The sequence below is a fragment of the Drosophila virilis genome, chromosome 3 (assembly GCF_030788295.1).
Source record: "Drosophila virilis strain 15010-1051.87 chromosome 3, Dvir_AGI_RSII-ME, whole genome shotgun sequence".
Classification (NCBI taxonomy): Eukaryota; Metazoa; Arthropoda; class Insecta; order Diptera; family Drosophilidae; genus Drosophila; species Drosophila virilis.
This window is the reverse complement of record NC_091545.1, coordinates 9146373-9168748: the sequence shown is the minus strand read 5'-3', so window position 1 is coordinate 9168748 and position 22376 is coordinate 9146373. Positions and strand designations below refer to the sequence as shown.

General features: G+C 42.4%; 1 protein-coding gene and 1 long non-coding RNA gene across 2 annotated transcripts; one reads left to right on the top strand and one right to left on the bottom strand.

Annotated features, from left to right (window-relative positions):
* Nucleotides 1–3691: 3691 nt before the first annotated feature.
* Prat2 (Phosphoribosylamidotransferase 2) lies at nucleotides 3692–6495 on the top strand. Its single transcript, XM_002046813.4, has 3 exons — nucleotides 3692–3944; nucleotides 4013–4185; nucleotides 4939–6495. The coding sequence occupies exons 1-3, from the start codon at nucleotides 3914–3916 to the stop codon at nucleotides 6364–6366; spliced, it is 1632 nt and encodes a 543-aa protein (XP_002046849.1). The 5' UTR covers nucleotides 3692–3913; the 3' UTR covers nucleotides 6367–6495.
* An 8628-nt stretch (nucleotides 6496–15123) lies between these two features.
* LOC116650666 (uncharacterized) lies at nucleotides 15124–16529 on the bottom strand. Its single transcript, XR_004303688.2, has 2 exons — nucleotides 15567–16529; nucleotides 15124–15473 (listed from the first exon to the last, which is right to left on the bottom strand). It is a non-coding gene; the product is annotated as an uncharacterized lncRNA (long non-coding RNA).
* Between the last annotated feature and the right edge of the window lie 5847 nt (nucleotides 16530–22376).

Sequence of the window (22376 nt, the reverse complement as noted above, 5' to 3'; positions counted from 1 at the left end):
AAGCACTTTTAATTGTTTTATTTTCTGTTCGACTTGTCGGGCTTATCGTCCGTTGCGCTGATAAGCGTGAGAGTTCACATGATCTCTGTAGGTTTCCCATGCTTTGGCGCACCTTTATCTATCGACATAAACATACTGTATATATAAAACGGGTTTGCCATTTCCTAATGAAGTTATTTTCATGCAAAAACCGCACAGAGATACGACTATCTGGCCAGGCTATTGCCAATATCTATTGGCAACAGGAGAAACAATATCTGAAAGTGCCCTTTCGACTTACATTAAAGGAACATTTTATTCAATTGCAGCCACACAAAAACAAATAAAAACTTTTTTATTTTTATAATATTTTTTTTTGTTTTGGCCACTTTGAGCACATAAAATAAAATCAAATGATGCGTTGAAAGCGCCGCAGCCCCGCGGCTACTTGCTGCAGAAGGGCACGGGATTGCCATTTCCCAGGCATAGACCAGCCAGGGAGGGTGGGAAACACGCTAGTGAAGTGGAGAAGGGGGAGTGGGGGTAGGTGGACAGTCATATGTGGTTGGCCGGTTGAGTGGCCGAAGGGGAGTGGCACTTTTTGGTTGAATAGACAACGCAGATGCCACAACGCAGCCACAAGGCAATGTGGAACTCGAGTTCGAGTCCATTTGATGATTTTTGCGTCACCGTTGGTCAAAATCATTTCGAGCGCAAGCAACTGGAAACTGTATAAAAATAATGAAATGAAAAAGGCGCTGTACGCAGCAAGGAAAAAAGAAAGAAAAACGAAAAAAGAATAAAATAAAATAAAATAAAAGAAAAAGCAACGCACAACTTGAAATAAATGGTCAAAAGAAATAAACAGTCCCATAAAGAATAATCATTCAGAATTCTGCTGAATTATGCATGAGCCGAGGCCAGGCGCAGGTCCAGACCCAGGCACACATCCCCGACTAGCAACTGGACGCCAGTCCATGTGTGGGGAGGGGGGGGGGGTCTCACATATGCGAAATATCCACACAAGCCAACCCTCCCCCTACCCCCTCTCTCTCTCACTCTTTGCCATTGCCGTTGCGGTTCGGTTCGGTTCAGTTTGGCAGCATCATTTTCCTCTTTATTATCTGTTTGTTTAGTTTTGTGCGCTGGATTTTGATCAGGCTTCTAAACAGTTAGCTGGAACTTGATGGAGGGAGTTGCAAGCAGCTCTGAAGTCGCCGTCACCCGCGGTGCCTGCTGCCAGCCACTTGCCAAATGTCAGCAGCGTTCGCATAATTTTCGATAAAGCTTTTCGCCAAATGAAATTCAAGTGGTTATACATTTGGTGGCACAAACCAACCCACCCACCCAACCCATCCGCCAAACCATGCTGCCACATTTGGCTGGTCATTTTTCTTCGCCCCCGCCGCTTGGCATTAGCTTCCACTAGCCACTTGCCGCTTGCCACTTGCCACTTGGACACTGGTCATCATTTGATTTTCACATTATGCCGCATCTTATTATCTCAGCTTGTTTGCTTGCTCGTCGCTTTGTTTATTTATTGGCAAGTTTGTTTTTGTCTTCGATAATAGAAGAAGGTAATGCGTGCTGCAAATAGCTCTCACTAATAACATGCACAGCCGTTTCTGTTATGTCTAGACCTCGCTAAATACTTGCTGCGCTGATCTTATGCAATTCACTCGTAAATAACATCACTTATTGTCTGGCTCGGATGCTCTCTGTACAGACAGTGTCCGACTGAAAAAGTCGAACCAATTCGTTTGGATTGAACCGATCGACGGCTAGGCTCTAGAATGTGGCCTTTATCATCTGTGATTTTCCCATTGCTTCCGCTTATCTTCGAATATTTGTTCGATATTTTATCTATAGGTAGGCACATTAATATGTACCTGTCACATGTAAATATATATATATTGATTATCCACTTTTTGCTATACTTTATATATTGTCAATCATGTTATACACAACCATGTTTATGTGTGTCAAATATTCAAATCGAACTATTTGTATTATATTTACTTGGTACAATACTTTCTACTGGCACTGTCCATATGAGCCTGGTACTGTAATGAGCTTATCAGATTGGCAACCTCAACAGGCCGTTATGGCTGCAGTTGCATCCATTGCATCAGTTCGAAATCAGTTCTAATAATCGAATCGTTCGGTCTGACAAGTTGCCAGGCAAACCATAAACAAGTTGTTTATAAATAATATACGTATCAGACGTGCACACGCGTGCTAATTATAGATTATTTCAAATTGGCGATAAATCGAATTGGTTTCAGTTTATTCACTAGGCTTCCTTAAACATCATTTAAATTAAAATAAATATAAACAAATGGTAATTATAGAGCCAAGAATTTACATAAAGTATTCCCATTACCATGTATTCAGTCAGAAATATTAAACACCTCCAAAATAGGGAATGACAAAATAATAACCCTCAAATAGGCAACGTTTTTAAAAGAAAAATTTGAAGTACTTAATTTTCTTATTAGTATTCAAATTCATATTATTTCAAACATTGAAATAAATCTATAGATAAACGAATTTGAATTCCAAAAGTTGTTTTTTAGCCTATTGCAACAATAATAATAACAATTGGATACAACTTTATTTTTATAATAAGAAAGTGTATAAAGATTTTGCCACTTTTTTTTAATATTTTCTTGTTAAATTATTTATGTAGTTTTCCATATTAGGTAAGTGAAGCCTTTGTAACACTATTATTTAAAAATTGCACGTATTTATTTATGTATTTTTTTAAAGTATTATTTTAAATTTAAATACACATCATTTATAAGTTTTCATTCAATAATTTTATTAAAGCTTAAAGCTTACAGCATTTAGAATCTTAACTAAGAGTATTTCGATTTCATTATTAATTTTTAAATATTTCCTTAACTTGAAGCACATATAATTGAATTTTCTATATTAAAAGTATTTAGATTTCGAACGCGGCATTTTATTAAAAATGGTTTGTTAAATTTAGACATTATTTAGTTTTCGCCATATCTAAGCAATGTCTTGGTTTATATTTGTGTCTGATCGATGGAAATATCGCCGAGCAGTCGGCGATATGGATCGATACTTATCGATCAACCAGCGACGACTTCGCGGGAGGCCTGTGCCTTGCGCCTGATAATGCAGCCCATTTATTGCAAAAGAAAAACAAATAATTAATGTGTTATTGTTTACGCAAAACGTTGCGTCTAACTAAAATGCGTCAATGCACGCATTTTCCAATCGCTGTGACCGATAAGGCCGCAACAATGTTGAGATAAGAGCATAATGCAAGAACATTATGGAAAATTGTTTAGCATCGTGTCTGACAAGGTAATATAAACATGTCGACGCAATCAAGCGAAGCCCTCGAATTTAATCAGACATATGTCCGATGGAGGTCCGAAATGTTTATGGGCTGCAGATCAATTAAAATATGCTGAGGAATGTGATCATTGTTTGTTTGATCATTGTTTGTTTGTATTATGTTTGTTTTTGTTTTTGTTTTCCATTGGCTCTTGAAAACAGTATCAAATGATCTGCTGCGGTTGGGAACCTTCCGCGAAACTGCAAGCGACGCAGTTATCAGCATCAGCTACATGTTGTATATATTTACGATTATGTGTACTATATACACACACACACACACACTCATGTATTATATATATATATATGCATCAGTGCTGATCGGTGTTTCTGATTTTTGAAGCTTTAATATGCCGCGCTTGTAACTTGAACACTCATAATTCCACTGGCATTCAATCAATGCAGACGTGAAAAGCAGAACTCGAAACAAATCTGATCTCGTGACAAGTGTTAAGTGTCTCAATTTGTATATATATATAGCAAGATCAAGCCAGAAGCTATTTTGGGTGCACTGAACGATCACATTCAAACAATATTTATATATACTTGTGTAAAAATAATAAACATGGCGCAAAGTGAATGTGGAAATTTCTGTGGTAAGCCAAATGCCAAGTGAGCTTGTTGGAGGATCAGTTCAAATAACATGCAAATATTTATCCATCAGATGCTGGCTCAGCGGAGTCTTGTTGCAGTCGGGCAACGGAAACAGTTGTTGCCAGGAAAGTATTTCCCGATAAGATCTACAAATCGGTGCAGCCAAAGGGAGACCATGTGACGGGCATGACCTGCGAATGCGGTGTATTTGGCGCCATTGCCTGTGGCGATTATCCTACACAGGTGAGTTTACACGATATCAAGGGCAGCTGGACGGGAAAGGGATGCAAAATTAGAGTCAAGCAAGGATCGTATTTGATATCCTTGCGAGGGATCTATAATTTACAACGATCAACGATCGGCCTCAACTTCTTCAGATCAAATAGGAACTATTCCATATAGACATAACCTGTCTTAAGAGAGTATCTCAATAGATTGTTCTCGAACTGTAGCTCGTGATCCTGACAGATCGTGGAAAGAGTCAGCAACAAACCCTTTTGTGCTTACTTCGACTCTCGCACTCGATCACCTGGTTGGCATCATTCGATCACCTTTTTGCTAATGATCAGCGAAAATCTATATTTAGACGGACAAACAATTGATAAAGGTTCGATTTTCCCAAGCTCGTCGATCACGTGATTGCGACGATCAGTGTGAAAACCTTCGCCAATGTAAGCTGATCGCAACTAGGTCATCAGCTGGCTGAGCTCCTCGCCTCGTCGGCCCAACGGCTATGGCAACGCCTACCGATGACGTCAATGAAAGCGAGGCACGCTGCGGTTGTAATTGCCTCTAATCAGTTGCAGTTGTTGTTGCTTGTAATGAAATGGAAAATAACAGGGAAATGCGTGTGTGTGTATAATCGGGGGATCAAGCCATTATCGGTCGTCAGCTTGTCAGCTGTTGCCATGGCATTGGACATTGGGTATTGGAAATCGAATGTGTGCACACACGAAAATATCTGATGTTCTTTCGCTTCCCGTTTGTTTGTTGCAGCTGGACATCGCACAAATGATCTGCCTGGGCCTGGTGGCGCTGCAGCATCGCGGCCAGGAGTCGGCGGGCATTGTGACCAGCCTGGGCAAGAGCTCCAAGAACTTCGGCGTGCACAAGGGCATGGGCATGATCAACAACATCTTCAACGACGAGGCCATACGCAAGCTCAAGGGCAACCTGGGCATTGGCCACACACGCTACTCAACGGCAGCTGCCTCCGAGGTGGTCAATTGCCAGCCCTTTGTGGTGCACACGGCGCACGGTGCGCTGGCGATAGCCCACAACGGCGAGCTGGTCAACTGTGAGTCGCTGCGTCGCGAGGTGCTCGAACGGGGCGTCGGCCTGTCCACGCACAGCGACAGCGAACTGATTGCCCAGTCGCTGTGCTGTGCGCCGGAGGATGTCTCGGAGCACGACGGACCCAATTGGCCGGCACGCATACGCCATTTTATGACGCTGGCGCCGCTCTCCTACTCACTGGTGGTCATGCACAAGGACAAGATCTATGCTGTGCGCGATTCCTATGGCAATCGGCCGCTCTGCCTGGGCAAGATTGTGCCCTTCGATGCGGGCCATGCCAATATCGAGGATCAGCTAGCCGAGGGCTGGGTGGTGAGCAGCGAGAGCTGCGGATTTCTCTCCATAGGCGCGCGCTACGTGCGCGAAGTGGAGCCGGGCGAGATTATCGAACTGTCGCGCAACGGCTACCGGACCGTGGACATTGTGGAGCGGCCGGACTACAAGCGCATGGCCTTCTGCATCTTCGAGTATGTTTACTTTGCGCGCAGCGACTCCATGTTTGAAGGCCAGATGGTCTACTCGGCGCGGCTGCAGTGCGGCCGGCAGCTGGCACGGGAATCGCCGCTGGACGCGGATCTGGTCAGCTCTGTGCCGGAGTCAGGCACTGCGGCGGCCCATGGCTATGCACGTGAGTCGGGTCTGAACTTTGGCGAGGTCCTGTGCAAGAATCGTTATGTGGGACGCACCTTCATCCAGCCCTCGACGCGTTTGCGCCAACTGGGCGTGGCCAAGAAGTTTGGCGCTCTGGCCCAAAATGTGGAGGGCAAGCGCATTGTGCTCGTCGACGACTCGATTGTGCGTGGCAATACAATTGGCCCCATTATTAAGCTGCTGCGCGATGCCGGCGCCATCGAGGTGCACATCCGCATTGCCAGCCCGCCGCTGCAGTATCCCTGCTACATGGGCATCAATATACCCACGCGCGAGGAGCTCATTGCCAACAAGCTGAACGCAACGCAGCTGGCCAACCATGTCGGTGCCGACAGTCTGGCCTACCTCAGCGTGGAGGGCCTGATCAAGGCGGTGCAGATGAACAAAACGCACGTGAATCCCATCAAGTCCGGCTACTGCACCGCCTGCCTCACCGGCGAGTATCCGGGCGGTCTGCCCGAGGAGCTCAGCTGGTAGAATGAGGCTCAGCTAATGGGATCGTTAGCTTAAGCCTAGAATTTAGATCTTCACCTCCTCACATCAATTTCTTAGGTCTAAGATAAAACCATATTTTTAAAGAAAAATAAATTTAAATTATCTCACTAACTTAACGATATTGTCAAATAAATAATAGTTGTTAATATTATCATTATTATTATTATTATTATTATTATTATTATTATTATTATTATTATTATTATTATTATTATTATTATTATTATTATTATTATTATTATTATTATTATTATTATTATTATTATTATTATTATTATCATTATCATTATCATTATCATTATCATTATCATTATCATTATCATTATCATTATCATTATCATTATCATTATTATGCTTATCATTATTATCATTATCATTATCATTATCATTATCATTATCATTATCATTATCATTATCATTATCATTATCATTATCATTATCATTATCATTATCATTATCATTATCATTATCATTATCATTATCATTATCATTATAATGAACATTATCATTATCATCATCGTTTTCATTATGATTATCATTATGATAAATTTCATAAACATTTAATTTTAAATAATAGCATCTATAACATTCGGCTAAGACAATCCCATATCCTATATACTCCTGGGATTCGAACCCAGTTATCTTTATCTTTTCTTACTTCATAGATGCCCATAGACACTTGGCAGCTCTGCGCTTAACAGTATGCAACATATTCTAAATGCAAATTCACATAACAGTTAAAGTTGGGCGATTTCCCTGGGCTTGTGCCTGCATGTCACATGATAATTTTGAAAACTGTCTAATGCCATAACTTCAATTCATTTCAATTTATATTTCGAAAGTTTGTTTGCCAAGCGGGCGACGTGGCGCCCTTCCGTTCCATTCCACTCCGTTCCGTTCAGCACCGTTCCGGTTTTAGCCGCATATCATACAATATGGTAATTGTGTTTGCGTTTTTTTCTAACTTTGCGCTTTCCGCTCTCTCCCTCTCACTCTCTCCCTCAGTTAGAGGGCGTTGCAGTGTCTGAAGCGGGGCGTTTAGGGCGTTTAATCCTGCGGAAGATGTCCTTGTGGTTATGTGGGGTTCCATTTCCTCGTCTTTTTTTTTATATGACGCGCGGGGTTCTGAAGTCAACAATGTCATCATTATTCTTGAATATTGTGTTGTATTTTCGCAAACAATTTCGCTAAGCTGCGCAGTGTCGAGCATGGGTGGGGCTGCTGCTGCCTGTTTGGTCATGGAGTGTGAAGGGGGGAGGGGGCAGTTGAGGTTTGGGGCGAAATGGGGACTATGCGACTTGGTGCTCTGGTAATGACACAAAGAAGAAAATAATATGCGCTGTCATTGTAACTCGCTTGATTAATTCTTGTGTAGGGTATTTTTATGGGCTTAGAAATGTTTGGGCCTGTTAAATGGATTACAATTTGAAGTAAATTCAGGTTATACAAATGGTAAGAATACAAAAAAAATGTTGATAATTGGTAAAAAAACAACGAGTTTTTATAAAAAATGTAGTATATATTATTTGCCCATTATATTGGAGTATATTGAAAAAATATATAAAGTAGATTTGTAAAAAAAACACAAATTAATACATATACATTTTGTATATACGAATTGCTTATTTTATTGTATTAAGATGTGGTTATGAAAATATCATAATTCTGTCCTAATATAGGTAGTTAGAACCAGCGATCTCGCGCTTGCTAGCTCAACTTTTAGATAACTAAGCCAAGCAGACCCATGAATTCACATATGCAAAGCATGTTTGTATGCGTTCCAGTTGAAGTGTTTCCAAACTTCTATCTTAGTACTCACTTTCGAGCCCAAAAGGAAGCTTACGAAGACTACTCTTTTGTATACAAATAATTTAGCTTTGGCTACATTATATTTATTTGCTTTCGAAACCCTATTCTATATTCAAAATCTCGAACAGTATAATGCAACCAGCACACAGGACTTCTGCCCTATTTTACACACATACATTCTGTGGCCCTGTAGCGCATTCTCTCGTCTGGTTGGCTGCATGCTAAACGCTGCTTCTTGCCCGTACTCCAATTGCCACACACACAAGTGGCTACAAAAGGAAATGACTCTGGCAACATTGAAAACAGACGCTGGCACTTCTCTGACACAATCGCCGGTTGCTGCTACAAGGAAATGAAAAAAAAAAAAAAGAAGAGAAGCACGCTGCTTGCTTATGTGCGCAGTCGATCACAAACACAAACAGCCCAGCACAGCCCAACACACACTCAGGCACACAAACACACACACACACACACATTCAGGCACACACAAGTTGGGGCGTTGACAACTAAGCAGAGCCATATTGCCAGTGTTTCAAGCGCTCTGCGCTCGTCCTGCCACCGCGTCCTGCGCCGCGCCGCAAAACATGCTTTAAATTTTTTAATAACGCCGGGCTACAAGAGCTCTGACGCCTGCGTCCGGGCCCAGATCCGGCTTCTGTTTCAGTGCCCAGGCATCGTGTGGCCCAGCCCACGCCCATGCCCGTGCCCGCGCCCACGTCGTCGTCGTCGCCGCGTCGCCGCTGCCCGTTGTCGTCATTTGCACAGAAGTTATGTAAATTAATGTTTACTTAAGTTCCCCATGTTATTTCTTTAGCTTTCTTTTTTTTTTTGATATTTTTATTTTTTGTTCGCCTTGCACTTGCACAATGTTGCCTACTTCAAAAACAAAAGCAGACAGGAGGGCGTTAGTCTGCCTGAGGGGGCGGGCCAGCTGCCAGCGAGGCTTTCCAGCTAATGGCAGCGCTAACGGTTGAAGGTTAGAGCCAAAGACGTTCAGTAAAATATACATATAATAAAAAAAAAATTGCAATAAATTTTGCCAGTTGCTTCTGCAATTTAATAAAAAGCATTCAAGAGCATGCAGCGGTAAGAGGGGCGGTTGGCGGAAGGCGGGCTGCGGCGTAGCTTCAAATAAACAATCATGCTTATTATTGAGTCAAATGGCTGGGTAAATATATTTCGTATGGCTGGCGGAAAATGATGGCAATCGCATGCAAATGAAATGGCAACAAAAGCTGTTTGGCACTGGCGTCAGGTTGATTATAATGAAGCCTCCGGCATAGAGCAAAACACATGCATTAACTGGCGCTTGATCTGGAATTGTCGCTAAAATTTAATTTAAATATCACACGAGGGGCAGCTGTCCTGGCATGTCCTGGCAGCCACTTGACGCATGCAACAAGTCAAGTCGGACGAGCTGACGAGCTGACAACTGAAGGGCTGCAATGTCTGAAAGACAAACAAAAGAACACCTTACATGGCCTGACAATGTCCTGTGGCAGGACACGCAAACGTGCCTGGCATTCCGAAGAGTCGCCAAAAACAACAAATCAAATGTGATTTTCTGGCCAATATATTTTTGGGCAAACGTGTATGCGGTCCGTTAACTGCCAGGTCAGAAGTTTACAGTCAGCAGGACATCCCTTCGGTTCATTAGCAAATCAAACTTCCGTCTTTTTCCTCAAGATATTCATGTCCGAAAAGGGAACATGCCGTGTTACACCAATAAACAAATGCCGACCCCTCCCTGCCTCCCGCTCTCACCACGTTTCGGCGCTGACAATTTGCATTCCTGACCCCCGCCGATTCGAGTACAAGAAATTTTCTTGTTTGCTGGTAATTTGATTTAAAGGCTTTTGCTTGACCACAAACTGAGCCCCGGGTTGGGCCGAACAATAGACTGAAACGTTAGCCAAATGCCAGGGACTAGGGATTTGTTTAAGTTTCTGGTCTTAAATTGAATATTATTTTCATGTGAACCATATGAATATTTCATCTGTTGTTTATGTTCTTAATTGATTTCGCTTTCTACTTCATTCATGACTTTAATTTCTGAATTATTTTAAAGAATCTATATATATTAATATGGAAGTTCTTATTCTAAAAGCGGAGCTTTTTAATTCGTTTTACTTTTGATTCATTGTAAAGGTTGTAATGTAGATTCTTTTAAGACCCTTCTGGAGGGTTCCTGTAAGCATTGGACTACTATATATATTATAATTTTCTATTGAAACAATCTGGCGTGCAATGAGTTTTCGTATAGATATCTAATTTGAAGCTTCTCTTCCATCTGTGACCTTAAACTATTTGCAAAGTTGCATCGAACTTTATTATAAGACTTCGCTGTGAATAATCGGTCGGAACTAAACTTTCCAATTTGCTATTATATGATTTTTCAAAATGACAAAAAGGGCATTCATTTCTTCTTATTTTTTTTAAGATAATTTTATTTTATTTATATTTTTTATTTTATATTTTAAATTTTTGGTAAACAAAGTGATAAATATTTGTATAAATTCGTACTGACAACTGATATAAATAATTGCGGGTAATCAAACTAATTATTAAGTAATTGTTATTGACCGCATTAGCATTAATTTCTCTTGCGATTAAATGAAATATATATAGATATATACGTATTTATTTGAATTTAAATTTACAACTGTGTCCCTCGAACCGTGAGTGGTTTTTTATGGTTTAACTTGTCATTTTAATGAACCGATTTAACATTAAGCACATCATCCATATAATTTACAAGCTCCGGGCGCTTTGCATTGATTACACGTTGTAATTAAAATAATATAATTAAAATAATAAATAAATGCCGTACAAAAAAATAATAAATATAAAAAAATAAAAAAGAATACCGAACCAACGGGAAATCGCAATTTACAACAGGCACCCCAAAACAACAACAAAAACATGTTAAAAAAAAAAAATTAAAAACTGCACAAACAATTTTCAGTTGAGCGGCCATGTAGAAATTTGCAGTGCTGGCCAGACAACTGCGACGGCGACGCCGACTGCGACGCCAACTGCGAAGGCGGATGTTGAACGTTGAATGTTTGGATGTGTCGGTCTGTTGTTGTTACTGCCGCTGCCGCTGGCACACAAAAGGCAACAAGCATACACTGAGAGAAAAACACCAGCATGAATGCATTTACAATCGACTTTCAACCAAGAACACACAACCGAAAAGAAAAGAACGAAGATTCAAGACCCTTGCAGACCGAACAGGGAAAATAGTTAATGCCGAATATGGTTAAGATATCTTAAAAACCATAAGTTTTTCATACAAAAACTCCTTTTTCGACCGATCGAAAAGCCAACAAGCGTACACTGAAAAAAACACACATTTAATGAATTTACAACCAACTCTAAACCAAGACGAACACACAAAATATTGAACATTAACCAAAATGCAATAAATCAAAAGAAAAGAAAAGAAAAGAAAAACAATTTGAAGTTATAAGCTAACGAATACCCTATAAAATGGACGGCTTAGCTTTGCATTTAACTATGACCATGGTTCCGTGAAAATTCTTGTATTTGTTGCCTGATCAAGTGCCGGCTGCAGGCGATGCACGTAGGTGGAGACCGGTGGACGACCGCGTGGCCAGAGCAGCACGGCGGCGCCGACGGGCTGATGATCGGCGCCCATATGCTGATATTCCCGGCGGGGCGGGGCTGCTGCATGCACCTCGCGCCGGCAATTGGGGCAGACGTTGTTGCAGCTCAGCCAGCGCAAGATGCAGTTCTTGTGAAACAAATGTCCGCAGGGCAACCGGTGCACAATCAAGACCTCGTCCTCGTCGTTGGCCATGTCGAAGCATATGGTGCAGTTGGAGCTGTTCGGCAGCGGCTGCTCCACAGTCCAGAGTCCATAGCGATACAGCAACTCTTTGATCTTGAACATTGTTGGGCCTCACAGGGATTGAGCGGGCATCGGTGGTTTAGATTGAGTACTCTAAGATTTCGCAATTTTCCTAAAAACTTAAGCAAATATATATACTCTTTATATATGTATATATATATTTTTATCAAATATTGGATGTTTATTTGTTTTTGGTATTTTGATTTATGTGAGATTTATGTTTGATTGAAACACGAGAGTTTTTCATGGAACATGTGATGAGTTAGCTTTTTGGAGCGCATTATAATTATGTCACGCATTGAAGGAGACAACAAACCGCATAGAGCATATATATTTTTGATCAATAGAGTCGAAATATACGAGACCGAAAAATGTTTTGGCTTTAAAGTTATCTAAAATAAAACTTGGCATTTACTCATTAAATTTAATTTTCATATGAAAGACTTGAGCAAACTCAGCAGTTACAAGCTTCACTTATCGAACTGTTATATAATATCGCTTTATCAGGAAGAATCGATACAAATATCGATAATATATCGACACTAGACTTTTGTGTAAAATAACTTTCACAGGAGTATTTTATCTTCGACACGTCAATTAAAGGCTAATTTACATTAAGTTAACCATAATATCCAGAGTTTTATATTTATTTTTATCGATATTGCACTTATCGATAATTATGGACATCAATAGCTATCGTGTGCCTAAATCGATTGTTTCTACGCCTTACTTTCCCAAAAGAATCGAAACTTAATAACTTTTCACACTTATGCGACTCTTTGATGCATTTCGCCTGACTCTGATTTCTCTCAGTGTGGCATTAACAACAATATAATGAACTACACGCAATGGGAAGCACAGCAGATGCAGTTTGTCTACCTGGAAAATAACAATCAAATGTCAGCCAATGCCCAATGCCAGACTGGGCAAAGCTCAGCTAGCTTCAGCTACAGATCTAGCTCATACTCCAACTCCGGCTGCAGCTCCATCACGCTTTGTCACACATGTGTTAATGGTCGCCGGAAGTGAGGCGCCCCACCAAAATGGCGACTCGGGCAATGGCAAAGGCAGCAGCAGCAGCGGCAGCTATTCTCGGATTGTTGTTGCATGACACTCGAATCTGAGATTTGCTTTGCCGCTCGGCGCGCTTTAATTATTATTATCTTTTGTTTTTGTTTTTTTATTTTTTTTTCCGCTGGGGCCAAGCATGCGCCGCCAGAATTGGCCAATGCGGCGGGAAAATCACTCGACGGCACGCGATGTCAAATGGATGCAGCCCTCCCAGCCTCAAGGTGCACAGTGGGCGGGACGGCAGCGGGGGCGTTGCATTCTTTTGTGCACACAATGCTCATGCATATTTATTAAGTCGACGCGCTTTTGTATTTATTGTGCACACCAGCTAACTAGCTAAATATATATATATATTTATATATTATGCACTCAATTTCCTGACTGCCCACTCCATGCCACAGCTGCCCCCCCTCCCGTCCGTCCCTGGCCTTAAACACGCCCACCTGCTTTTGCCTGGGAGCATCAACGTCATCCTCCTCAACATCGTCGTCAGCGTCGTCGTCGTCTGCGTGCCAAGCACAAAAATTAAATTATTTTAGTTCATAATTTTCAAATTATAAAAATTCAACTGAAGCGCTGGTGGAAAAGTTGAAAAGCTGCAAAAGTTGCCACACTTTATTGTGAATTTTCTGTGGCCTGCGGCGCGTCGCTCACAAATACAATTTGAACATTTTTCAAAAATATTTAGAAAATTAACGCAAAGTTGTGGAAATGTTGCGTCTACATCGCACGCTGTTAGTTTAGTTTGTTCCATCTAAAAACATTATGCTAATTTTTATTTCATTTTCGGTGTTGTCTGGCATAGGTAAATTATGAGCCATTCAAGAACATGAGAATGTTGCCGGACTTGCCACGCCACTTGGACACTGAAAATGTTCCGGCAAAGCAGATGCACAAAATGGAAAAGCGTTGCTAACAATACATTCGGAGGGGGTGCTAATAGTTGGCTGGGGCTGCGTCGAAATGCCAAGAATATGTGAGCATTAGATATAAACTATGATGAGTTGATACAGTCGAGTCTAGCTGTGGGTGCATTGGAATAAACTCTTCTTCCAGAAACATACAAATAGGTGTTAAGGCATTCCCAGTTTGTTCATTAACTGGGCTGCAAAGAAAGGTTTGACTCCTGAGCCTGGTTTTTCACATACGTGAAACTAAAAATTTCTTTTCTCTGAACTTAGTTTTTAATAGATCTGAACACCGATTTGGGTCGAACCTTGCTTTCCCAGGTATCTGTTCACAATCGTAATGATACTATTCTAATTTTCCTTTTCTACTTATCATATAAAATTCTCTGACTGATTGACTAACATACTGACTGACTGACTGACTGACTGGTGATCAGCGCACAGTCCAAACTGTTAAGGGTAGCTGAAATCTTGAAAGTAGTTAAGTTCGGTGCACGCTGGGAGGGGGTTTCGGGAAATTCCACCGTCAAGTGTGGAAAAATCGTGGGAATCGTTTGCATGAGACCTTTTGCTTTCCATTCGATCGGCCTTTAACTCATTTCCTCCAGCATTCCTATATAATTACTAAATATGATATCGGCACAAATATATTATTTACATTATGCGCATTGGTTGAGACCATGTCTGATCACTTTTGGGCCCTCAATAGTAATTCAATATAGTGCCGGTTTCTGTTTAAGTCTTTTATTGTGCAACTTCTTTGGTTTATGGTTCGATGTTTGGTAAAAATAAACCATTTCGCAATCATATCTATATCTTTATTTGTCGTCCGTGTGGTTGGCGGGCTTCAGAATACCTCCACAGCATATCATCGCTTGTCGTACGAGGCGACTAATAGAGACAAGCGTGTCTTTCAGGCCCGGGCTTTTAGCCAAAAGGGGTAATACCCGCGATATTGGGCTTACGCTAATAGTTCCAGCCCTAACCCAACGAGCTTACGTATTATTATTAGATTTGAAGCAATTATCTAAATATATAGATAGTAGTACTCATAATTCATAAAAAATAGCATATTGATATGTTAAAATTTGCCTGTTTTGGATATAAAAGATCTGTAATAATATATTCTAAAATATGATATAGCAGCATTTGCTGCCCGCATCAAAGACCGACAACGTCCGCCCCCGAATCGTTGCCGATGTCGACTAAATCCACAGAAACTCCGGACGAACTCCACCGGGATGTTCGTGGGCTCCTTTGAGGCGGGCTGGTGCCAGCACGCATGTCCTTAAAACCAGGCATTGAATATTATTTTTTGGGGGGGGCTTGTTGGGTTTGTGGCTTCACTAAGGCAGCGCCATCTGGTGGCGCGAACTGTCCTGGATTTGAATATGTTTTTGTTGCTGTTGCTGCTGCTGCTGCTGCTGCTGCAATTTGCACAATAAAAAAATACAAATAAAAATAAAAATTATAAACATGAAGTAAAACGCAAAGGTGAACCGAGAAAGAAATCACGTAACTGTCAAATATCTCTCCGTATCTCATTTTATGTTGATCGACTGTGGGAAAAACTGCGGCGAGCGCGATCTGAACAAAGTTTGTTGTTTGTTGCTTTTGTTGTTGAACTGAAACAGATCTTGGCTAGCAGATAATGCCGCAAATTCACACATGTCTGCCAGATTATGCTGCGAACTGGTATAATTTTTATGGAACTTTGTGGCTTTCGGTCGGGTCTCCGCCTTCGCGTCTCTGCTGTGGGTGCGTTTGCAGCATTTTTGGCAGTCAACGTTGGGAGTCACGTTTGGGTGTTGTGAGCGTTGTTGATGAACATCCCAGTCATTTTATTCCAAGAAGCGGGCCAGCTACTTGGCTGACTAGAATTCGTTAGAGTTTTGCCTGGGGGCGGGCTGATTAGCACAGGTGCTGCTCGACGGTTTATCTGGGTGACTTTCGCCAGCTGTTCGCATGTCTTGGGATTAGCACAAATCGCATTTCTAATTGAACAACTTGGCTTATCATGGCATTCCCAGTCCGGTGCCACAGAAACAGCTCTATCCATTAGCTGGCCATTGCAATGGAATGCACGGCACGCTGCGCTGAGCAGCGACTAGAGATACATCGAGCGTATCATAACCGGATCGGAGCGTGAACTCAAACCCAAAATGCAGCCAGCTAGCTCCTCGCTGGAACTGGAGTTCACTGGAGCGCAACGCGAACGAACCCGACGCGACGGGGCAGCATTATTAATGGACGGGTCCACGCTTAGATCGCTCCGAAAATTGCCCGTCTGCGTGGCCAGTGCAAAAGCTGAGAGAGATCTCTTAACGTTGATAGCCACGGTCAAGTTCACGACGCCGACCGCGACGTCGACAGCGTGTCATTAGCATGTAACGCGACCAAATTGAAAATGTAACGGATCCCCGAGAGCCGTTGGGAGCTGCTCATAAAGTCGGTTGCCGTCAGCTCGCGATAAGCGATCTATAAAAACTTACCCTAAATAGTTTATTGATATGCCACTAAAAAGGACTCGCAGGACTTGAGCCAAACACCTGCCTGCGGCGGCAGACAGCAGCGACCTCCCCTTGGCTTAAACATAATTAAAAGGCAGCTCCCATGACTGGCACTTTGTTGTTGTTCTCGTGCTCGTTCTTCTTCTTGTTGTTGTTGCTGTTGTTCTCGATCACCTTGAAAGTAAAAGTCACCTCAATGCATTTTTATGTTAATCGCTAAGCGAGTAAAACAAAAAAAAAACACGAGCAAAAACTGCCTTGCGCGCAAAAAAGCATTAAATTAAAACAAACAAATAAATGAATAATAAGCTAAGAGAATGCGCTGCCAGAGAGCGCCAACAATTTGCATGCACACACACACAGATGCCCGATCGACAGCAGTGTCTGTTTCTGTGTGCGTGTGTGTGTGAGAGAGAGAGAGAGCGCCAATAACAGCTGATCAGCTGACAAGTTATGCTCACAGTTGAGTTTTAATGGGCATGCAAAGTGTTTATTAAACATGGCAGCTACGTCACATGCTAATCAAACCGATTCCCAATTAACGTTATCGTTCCACTTTTTATGCCAATAATTATTGCTGTAATGAGCCGCTGCTCTGGCTCGCTGTTTGTTTATGTAATTAGGCAATGCTTGTTTAGCATGCAATACAATTCAAATTTGTTGTCTAAAACATGTTTTACACTTTGCTTCTCTTTTTTTTTTTTTCTACATTTTCTGTGGCGCACAAATTCAAATTTGAAAATTTACGCGTGCTGAAAAAAGCTTTTGAACAGAGTTGAAAATCGTCTTAAAGAGCGAGCCAGCTGGCTCGCGCTCTTCTCGCACTGGAAGCAGCCGCTGGCTGTGTGTGTGTGTGTGTGTGTGTGTGTCTCGTTGTGTATGTGTGCTTGTGTCTCTGTCTGGCTGTCTGGTGGGCGTGGCTGTGCGCTCAGCGTCGGCGTATAGCAATGCGCAGACGTTGCGCTCTGAGAGTGGGCGTTGCCAGAGCGACGCAGTCGCATTGACGCAGGTGACTGGAAGGAGCGAGATGGCGTTATGTGCGCTGCATGCATGCGAGCGAGACGAGCATAAACAAAATGGCTGCTATCATTCGCCAACTGCCGATAGATGGCGCCAGTGCCGGCATTTGGCGCCCAGCTGCTGCTGCTGCTGTTGTTTCTGCTGCGGCTGCTGCTGCTGCGTCTGCTTCTGGTGTTGTGGCCCATTCGCCAACTGTAAACTGTTTGGCGCGCTCGCTAAGCGATTTGGGTTAGGAGTGTCGTCGGCTTGGACTACGTACGGCCATTGCTGCTGCTGCTGCTACGGAACTTCTCGGCTTGCTGCCCCCGGCCTTGTAGGCGCGCATTTCCGTGCCGGCCACCGACAGTTGAGCAATTTTTCACTCGAGCACAAAATGCCGCCTTGCCGATTTTCACGGTACGCTGGCTGCCGCCAACTGTGGCACAATATTCCGACTGCGGGGACTAAAGTGCATTTTTAGTTAGTCTTGGTGTGAAGCGTGGGGATCACAGGATGTTCTTCTTCTTGTTCAACTGCTGTTGCTGCTGCTCATGCTTCTTCTTCGTCTTCTTGGCGGGGGTCGAGGGTCGTCTGCTCAATAATTTTAACATTGTTGCCATAATGAAAGCTTTGCTCTTCATTTAAAGGCAGCCACGTCCTGCACAATGCGCTCGGCACTGCACGCCGACGCCCGTGTAAGGTCCTTTTTGTGTCCGAGACTCTGTAAAACATGCTTCCTCTGCCGGCGACGACGCCACGCAGCAGTTTGCGCAATAAAATTTGCATAATTTTAAATGTGCGTGTGTGTCTGTGTGTGTGTGTGCGTGTGCGTGTATGTCTCGACTGTCTCGCATATCCTTGCTGGCATATCCTTACGCATTGTCTACCGATTGCTGCACACACAAAAACAAATGAGTCTCGCGGCGGGCAAAAAAACAAAACTGCAGCAAACGCTGCCCCCAGCTTTAAGGCAACTTTAAAGTAGCTGCCGGCACAGCGAGGGGGTCGTGGTCTGGTCGAGGGGCTGGCGGGCACTAAAATTTGCGTGCTGAGCAAATAAAAACAATGACATAAACACTAACTAATCCCAAGTAAGAATAAATGAGAATTATTATAGCTACAAACTAAATTAATGAGACCTAATGGAAAAACACGCTTGACATTCGCCCTAAGTACACAGTGAGAAAATAAAGCTAACTAAAATTAAAAAAAAAAAAATTAAAGTAGGTTAGAGTACAATTGTATATGTAGGTCCCATAGGCAGTCAATTAACTCTTTTAATATATTTCTAAAATGTTCTAATATTTATTATTGTTATTAGTGTATATTTTTTTGCCGTGTAGCCCTGCTTCTTGGTTGTGGCAACCTACTTTTGTTGCCCATTAGACATGCTTATTGGGCCTATTAAAAGGAATCCGGGACAAACTATAAAAGTCAAACCCTTCAAATGAACCCCTTTCTGTTTCCGTCAAAGTTCGTTTCGTTTGTTCATTTTTTCTCAATCTATTTTTTTTTATTTATTTGTTGCCCACTTTTTCCAACGTTCTGTCAAAGTTTTGGGTTATATTTTTTTTTGTAGCTGAGTCTTGTTATTGTTATCAACATTAAATCAAAGCACAAAGACAACAACAATTACAAAAGGCTTTGGCTTGTGCATAACAACAAAAAAAAATACAAAAAAAAAGAAAAAACAGAACTGAATGAATCGGAAAACATATCTATAATGGCGCGCACCAACAGCCAAAAATGCGAGCAGCAAAAAACGAGGCAGCACAAAATTTACAATGTCGTCGGTTTCCGTTCAGCGGGAACAGCAGGCAGCGTGGGGTGAGGGGTGTGGGGGGTGGCTGGCTTGGGGGCTGGATGAGTGCCACTCTATGAGGCAGTTTGGGGGCGTGCCGTTGCGTTGCGTTGCGTTGCTTTGGTTTGGTTTTGTTGTGGCAATAAAATACATCATAACGGTATCATAAGCGAGCGAACAAAGCGAAAGGCGATACACACACACACACACACATACACAGCGAAAAATACCAACAACAACAACAACAGCAAAAAAGGCAACGAAAATCTGTGAAAAAAATCCATTTGCAGGGCGGCGACGAGAAAAAAATATTCAAATTTTGTTACGATGCGCAAAAACAAACAAAACAACAACAAAAACAAAAACAACAATGGACAAAAAAACAAAGCCTAAAAAGAAACAACTGAAACAGAGGCGCGCTATTATGACAACAACAACGACAATGGCGGCCACAGGAAATAGTCACACACACACACACACACACACCCACACACCTACATACGCAGACAGCGCACGCAACTCACACACACATGTATAGATTTTTAATGTATATGAAAGGGTTTCACGTACCGTTAGTTGTCTCTCCTGTTGTCCCGTGTCCTGTGTCCCGTTTTCCGTGCGTGCTGCAGCAAATAAAATATTAAAATTGGTTCAATGAATTTCAATAACAACAACAAACACGAAATCAAAACTAAATTTCACTTTATTGATAACGAAATACAAGACAGAGTGAGGAGTGAGCGATTGGGCGGGAGGGCAGATGGGCTGACTGATTGCAGGACTGAGGGGCATGAGTAGTCGGTTGATGTGGTTATGTGAATTCCACTGCTGCTGCGTTTTGTATAGCAAAACTCTCCCCCCCCCCACCTGTCCCCACTTCCTCCTGCTACCTTCCATCACAGAGCACTTGAAATATGTGAATGTTTGATGATATTGTGTGAAAGTGTGTGTGTGTGTGTGTGTGTGTGTGTGTGAATATAGCAACGGCGCGTGTGTATGTAGGGAAGAGGGGATGAGAGTGGATCCTTCTAAGGAATGTAAGATGATGCGAAGATTAAAGCATAAACGATAAGAGTTTATCTTTGAGTTAGATTACAGGCCTTAGATAGACACATAGCCTAATAAACGTAGTTATTATTTATCATTGCGATTTGATCTCTGAGAAATTAATATTCTTCTACAATATATATACATGTATATATAGGACCCGATACCATACAAAATATATATATTTCCAGCTTGGCATCATGCACATCTAAGAGCTTATAGAAGCTAGGGACACCAAATATTGTTTGTAGAGTATAGAGTATAGAGTATATGTATTTAATTATACCAAAATTAATCAATTAATGAGTATATTTTGCACATTTCACATATCAAACTTTCAATATTGTCTGTCTTCTCTGTCCCCCTCCTTAGCTACGCCTATGTGCTTGGCAAATACTCACATTTGCGTGCACATGTATGTGACGTAGCTCGCTTATGAATACACATACACAAACGCAGATACAAATCTGCACACAACTGTCTGTGTGCGCGTGTGTGTGTGTGTGTGTGTGTGTGTGCTCGTACAATGCCGTCAATCTTAACCCTTCTGCAGTCGTGCGTGCTGAGTTCTGCCCCCGCTCATCGCTCAAAACTGATTTGCATGTTGTGCCATTTCAATGCGCTGTGCACTTTTCTTTATTTTTTTGGCAAATCGATAAAATGCGTTGATTTGGCAACTCTGTCAAACATTGTTGTCACATTCATGGAAAGAAGCTCTCAATCTAAACGATGATTAAACGAATATAAATAAATGCCTGGCTGCTAAAATGATTGCCATCTACAAGATTCTACACAGTTATGTGCATATATATACACGGATATGTGTGTGTGTGTGTGTGTGTGTGTGCACATACGCATACGCGCAGGGTTTTTCTATTTGGCGACAGTGTCCACAACAAACACGCACACACACACACAAAATGGCAACATGGACTGCCGCAGAAGTTTGCTCCCAATTTTCCTTGCCCAACTGGAAATACCTACAGGGGGCGGCTTGGGGGTGTTGAGTACATGACAGGCAGACGAACGTGCCGCATTTGCTGGGGGTTGAAAGGACGCACACACAGACGCACACACGCACGCATACCAACGCACATTGGGAGCGACAAATAACAAACAACACACAAGCTGAAAGCAGTGCCGCAGCAGGACGCAGTCGGGCGGACGGGCGGACGGGTGGCCGGGGGACCAAGCTCCCATCGGGGGAATGTCGCTTATTTGCATGGCAAGGTGTCCCAAACCGTCCACCTTCTTTTATAGTATTTGAGTTTATTGTATGCGTGAATATTCAAATGCTGCGCGCTTGTGTGTGTGCGTGTGTGTGTGTGTGTGCGTGTCTGTGTGGGGGTTGCCACAGCAACAGGAAATAGACGCATGCGTATTGCTCGCATTGCCGTTTTTTTTGCTTCCGGTGTGTGTGTGTGTGTGTGTGTGTGTGTGCGTGTGTGTGTGTGGGCTGCCCATTGGGGAGCTGTGCACGTTTGGCCTGCGAAACAAAGCAACGCCAAATAATAAATAATTGCTAGCTGGCATTGAGGTGTAGCAACAACAAAATGCGTTCCCCCCAATGTGCCCTTAAAACATTTCACCCCTCCCTCATACCTTGGGCTCAGCCTGAACTCAGCTCAGCTTTATATTATATATATATCTATTTTTTTTTTGGCTTCTTGTGCCATTTTCTTAATTAAAGCTTATTTGGCAAATGTGCGGGAATCTGCGGCATTGATTGAAAAACAAGCGACACACACGGCGTATACTTGATATTGCCCAAAATGCCCGACGACTTACTTTAAATTGCAAATTCAAATTTGTAGCTTATCGATTTGTGGCCGCTTTAAAGTCTTTACTCAACACCCAATCGGCTCGTGTGAGTGTGTGTGTGTGTGTGTTGTCATTTCAAATGGCGTGTCTGTCTATCAGGCGTTGGTAGGTGGTGGAAACGGGGGAGGGGGGCTGGTGAGTCCGGTGCTAGT

Coding starts and splice junctions, on each gene's coding strand:
- Prat2 (XM_002046813.4), top strand. CDS start 3,914: ATGGCGCAAAGTGAATGTGGAAATTTCTGTG. Junction 3,945..4,012: donor TGAATGTGGAAATTTCTGTG/GTAAGCCAAATG, acceptor TTTATCCATCAG/ATGCTGGCTCAGCGGAGTCT. Junction 4,186..4,938: donor GTGGCGATTATCCTACACAG/GTGAGTTTACAC, acceptor TGTTTGTTGCAG/CTGGACATCGCACAAATGAT.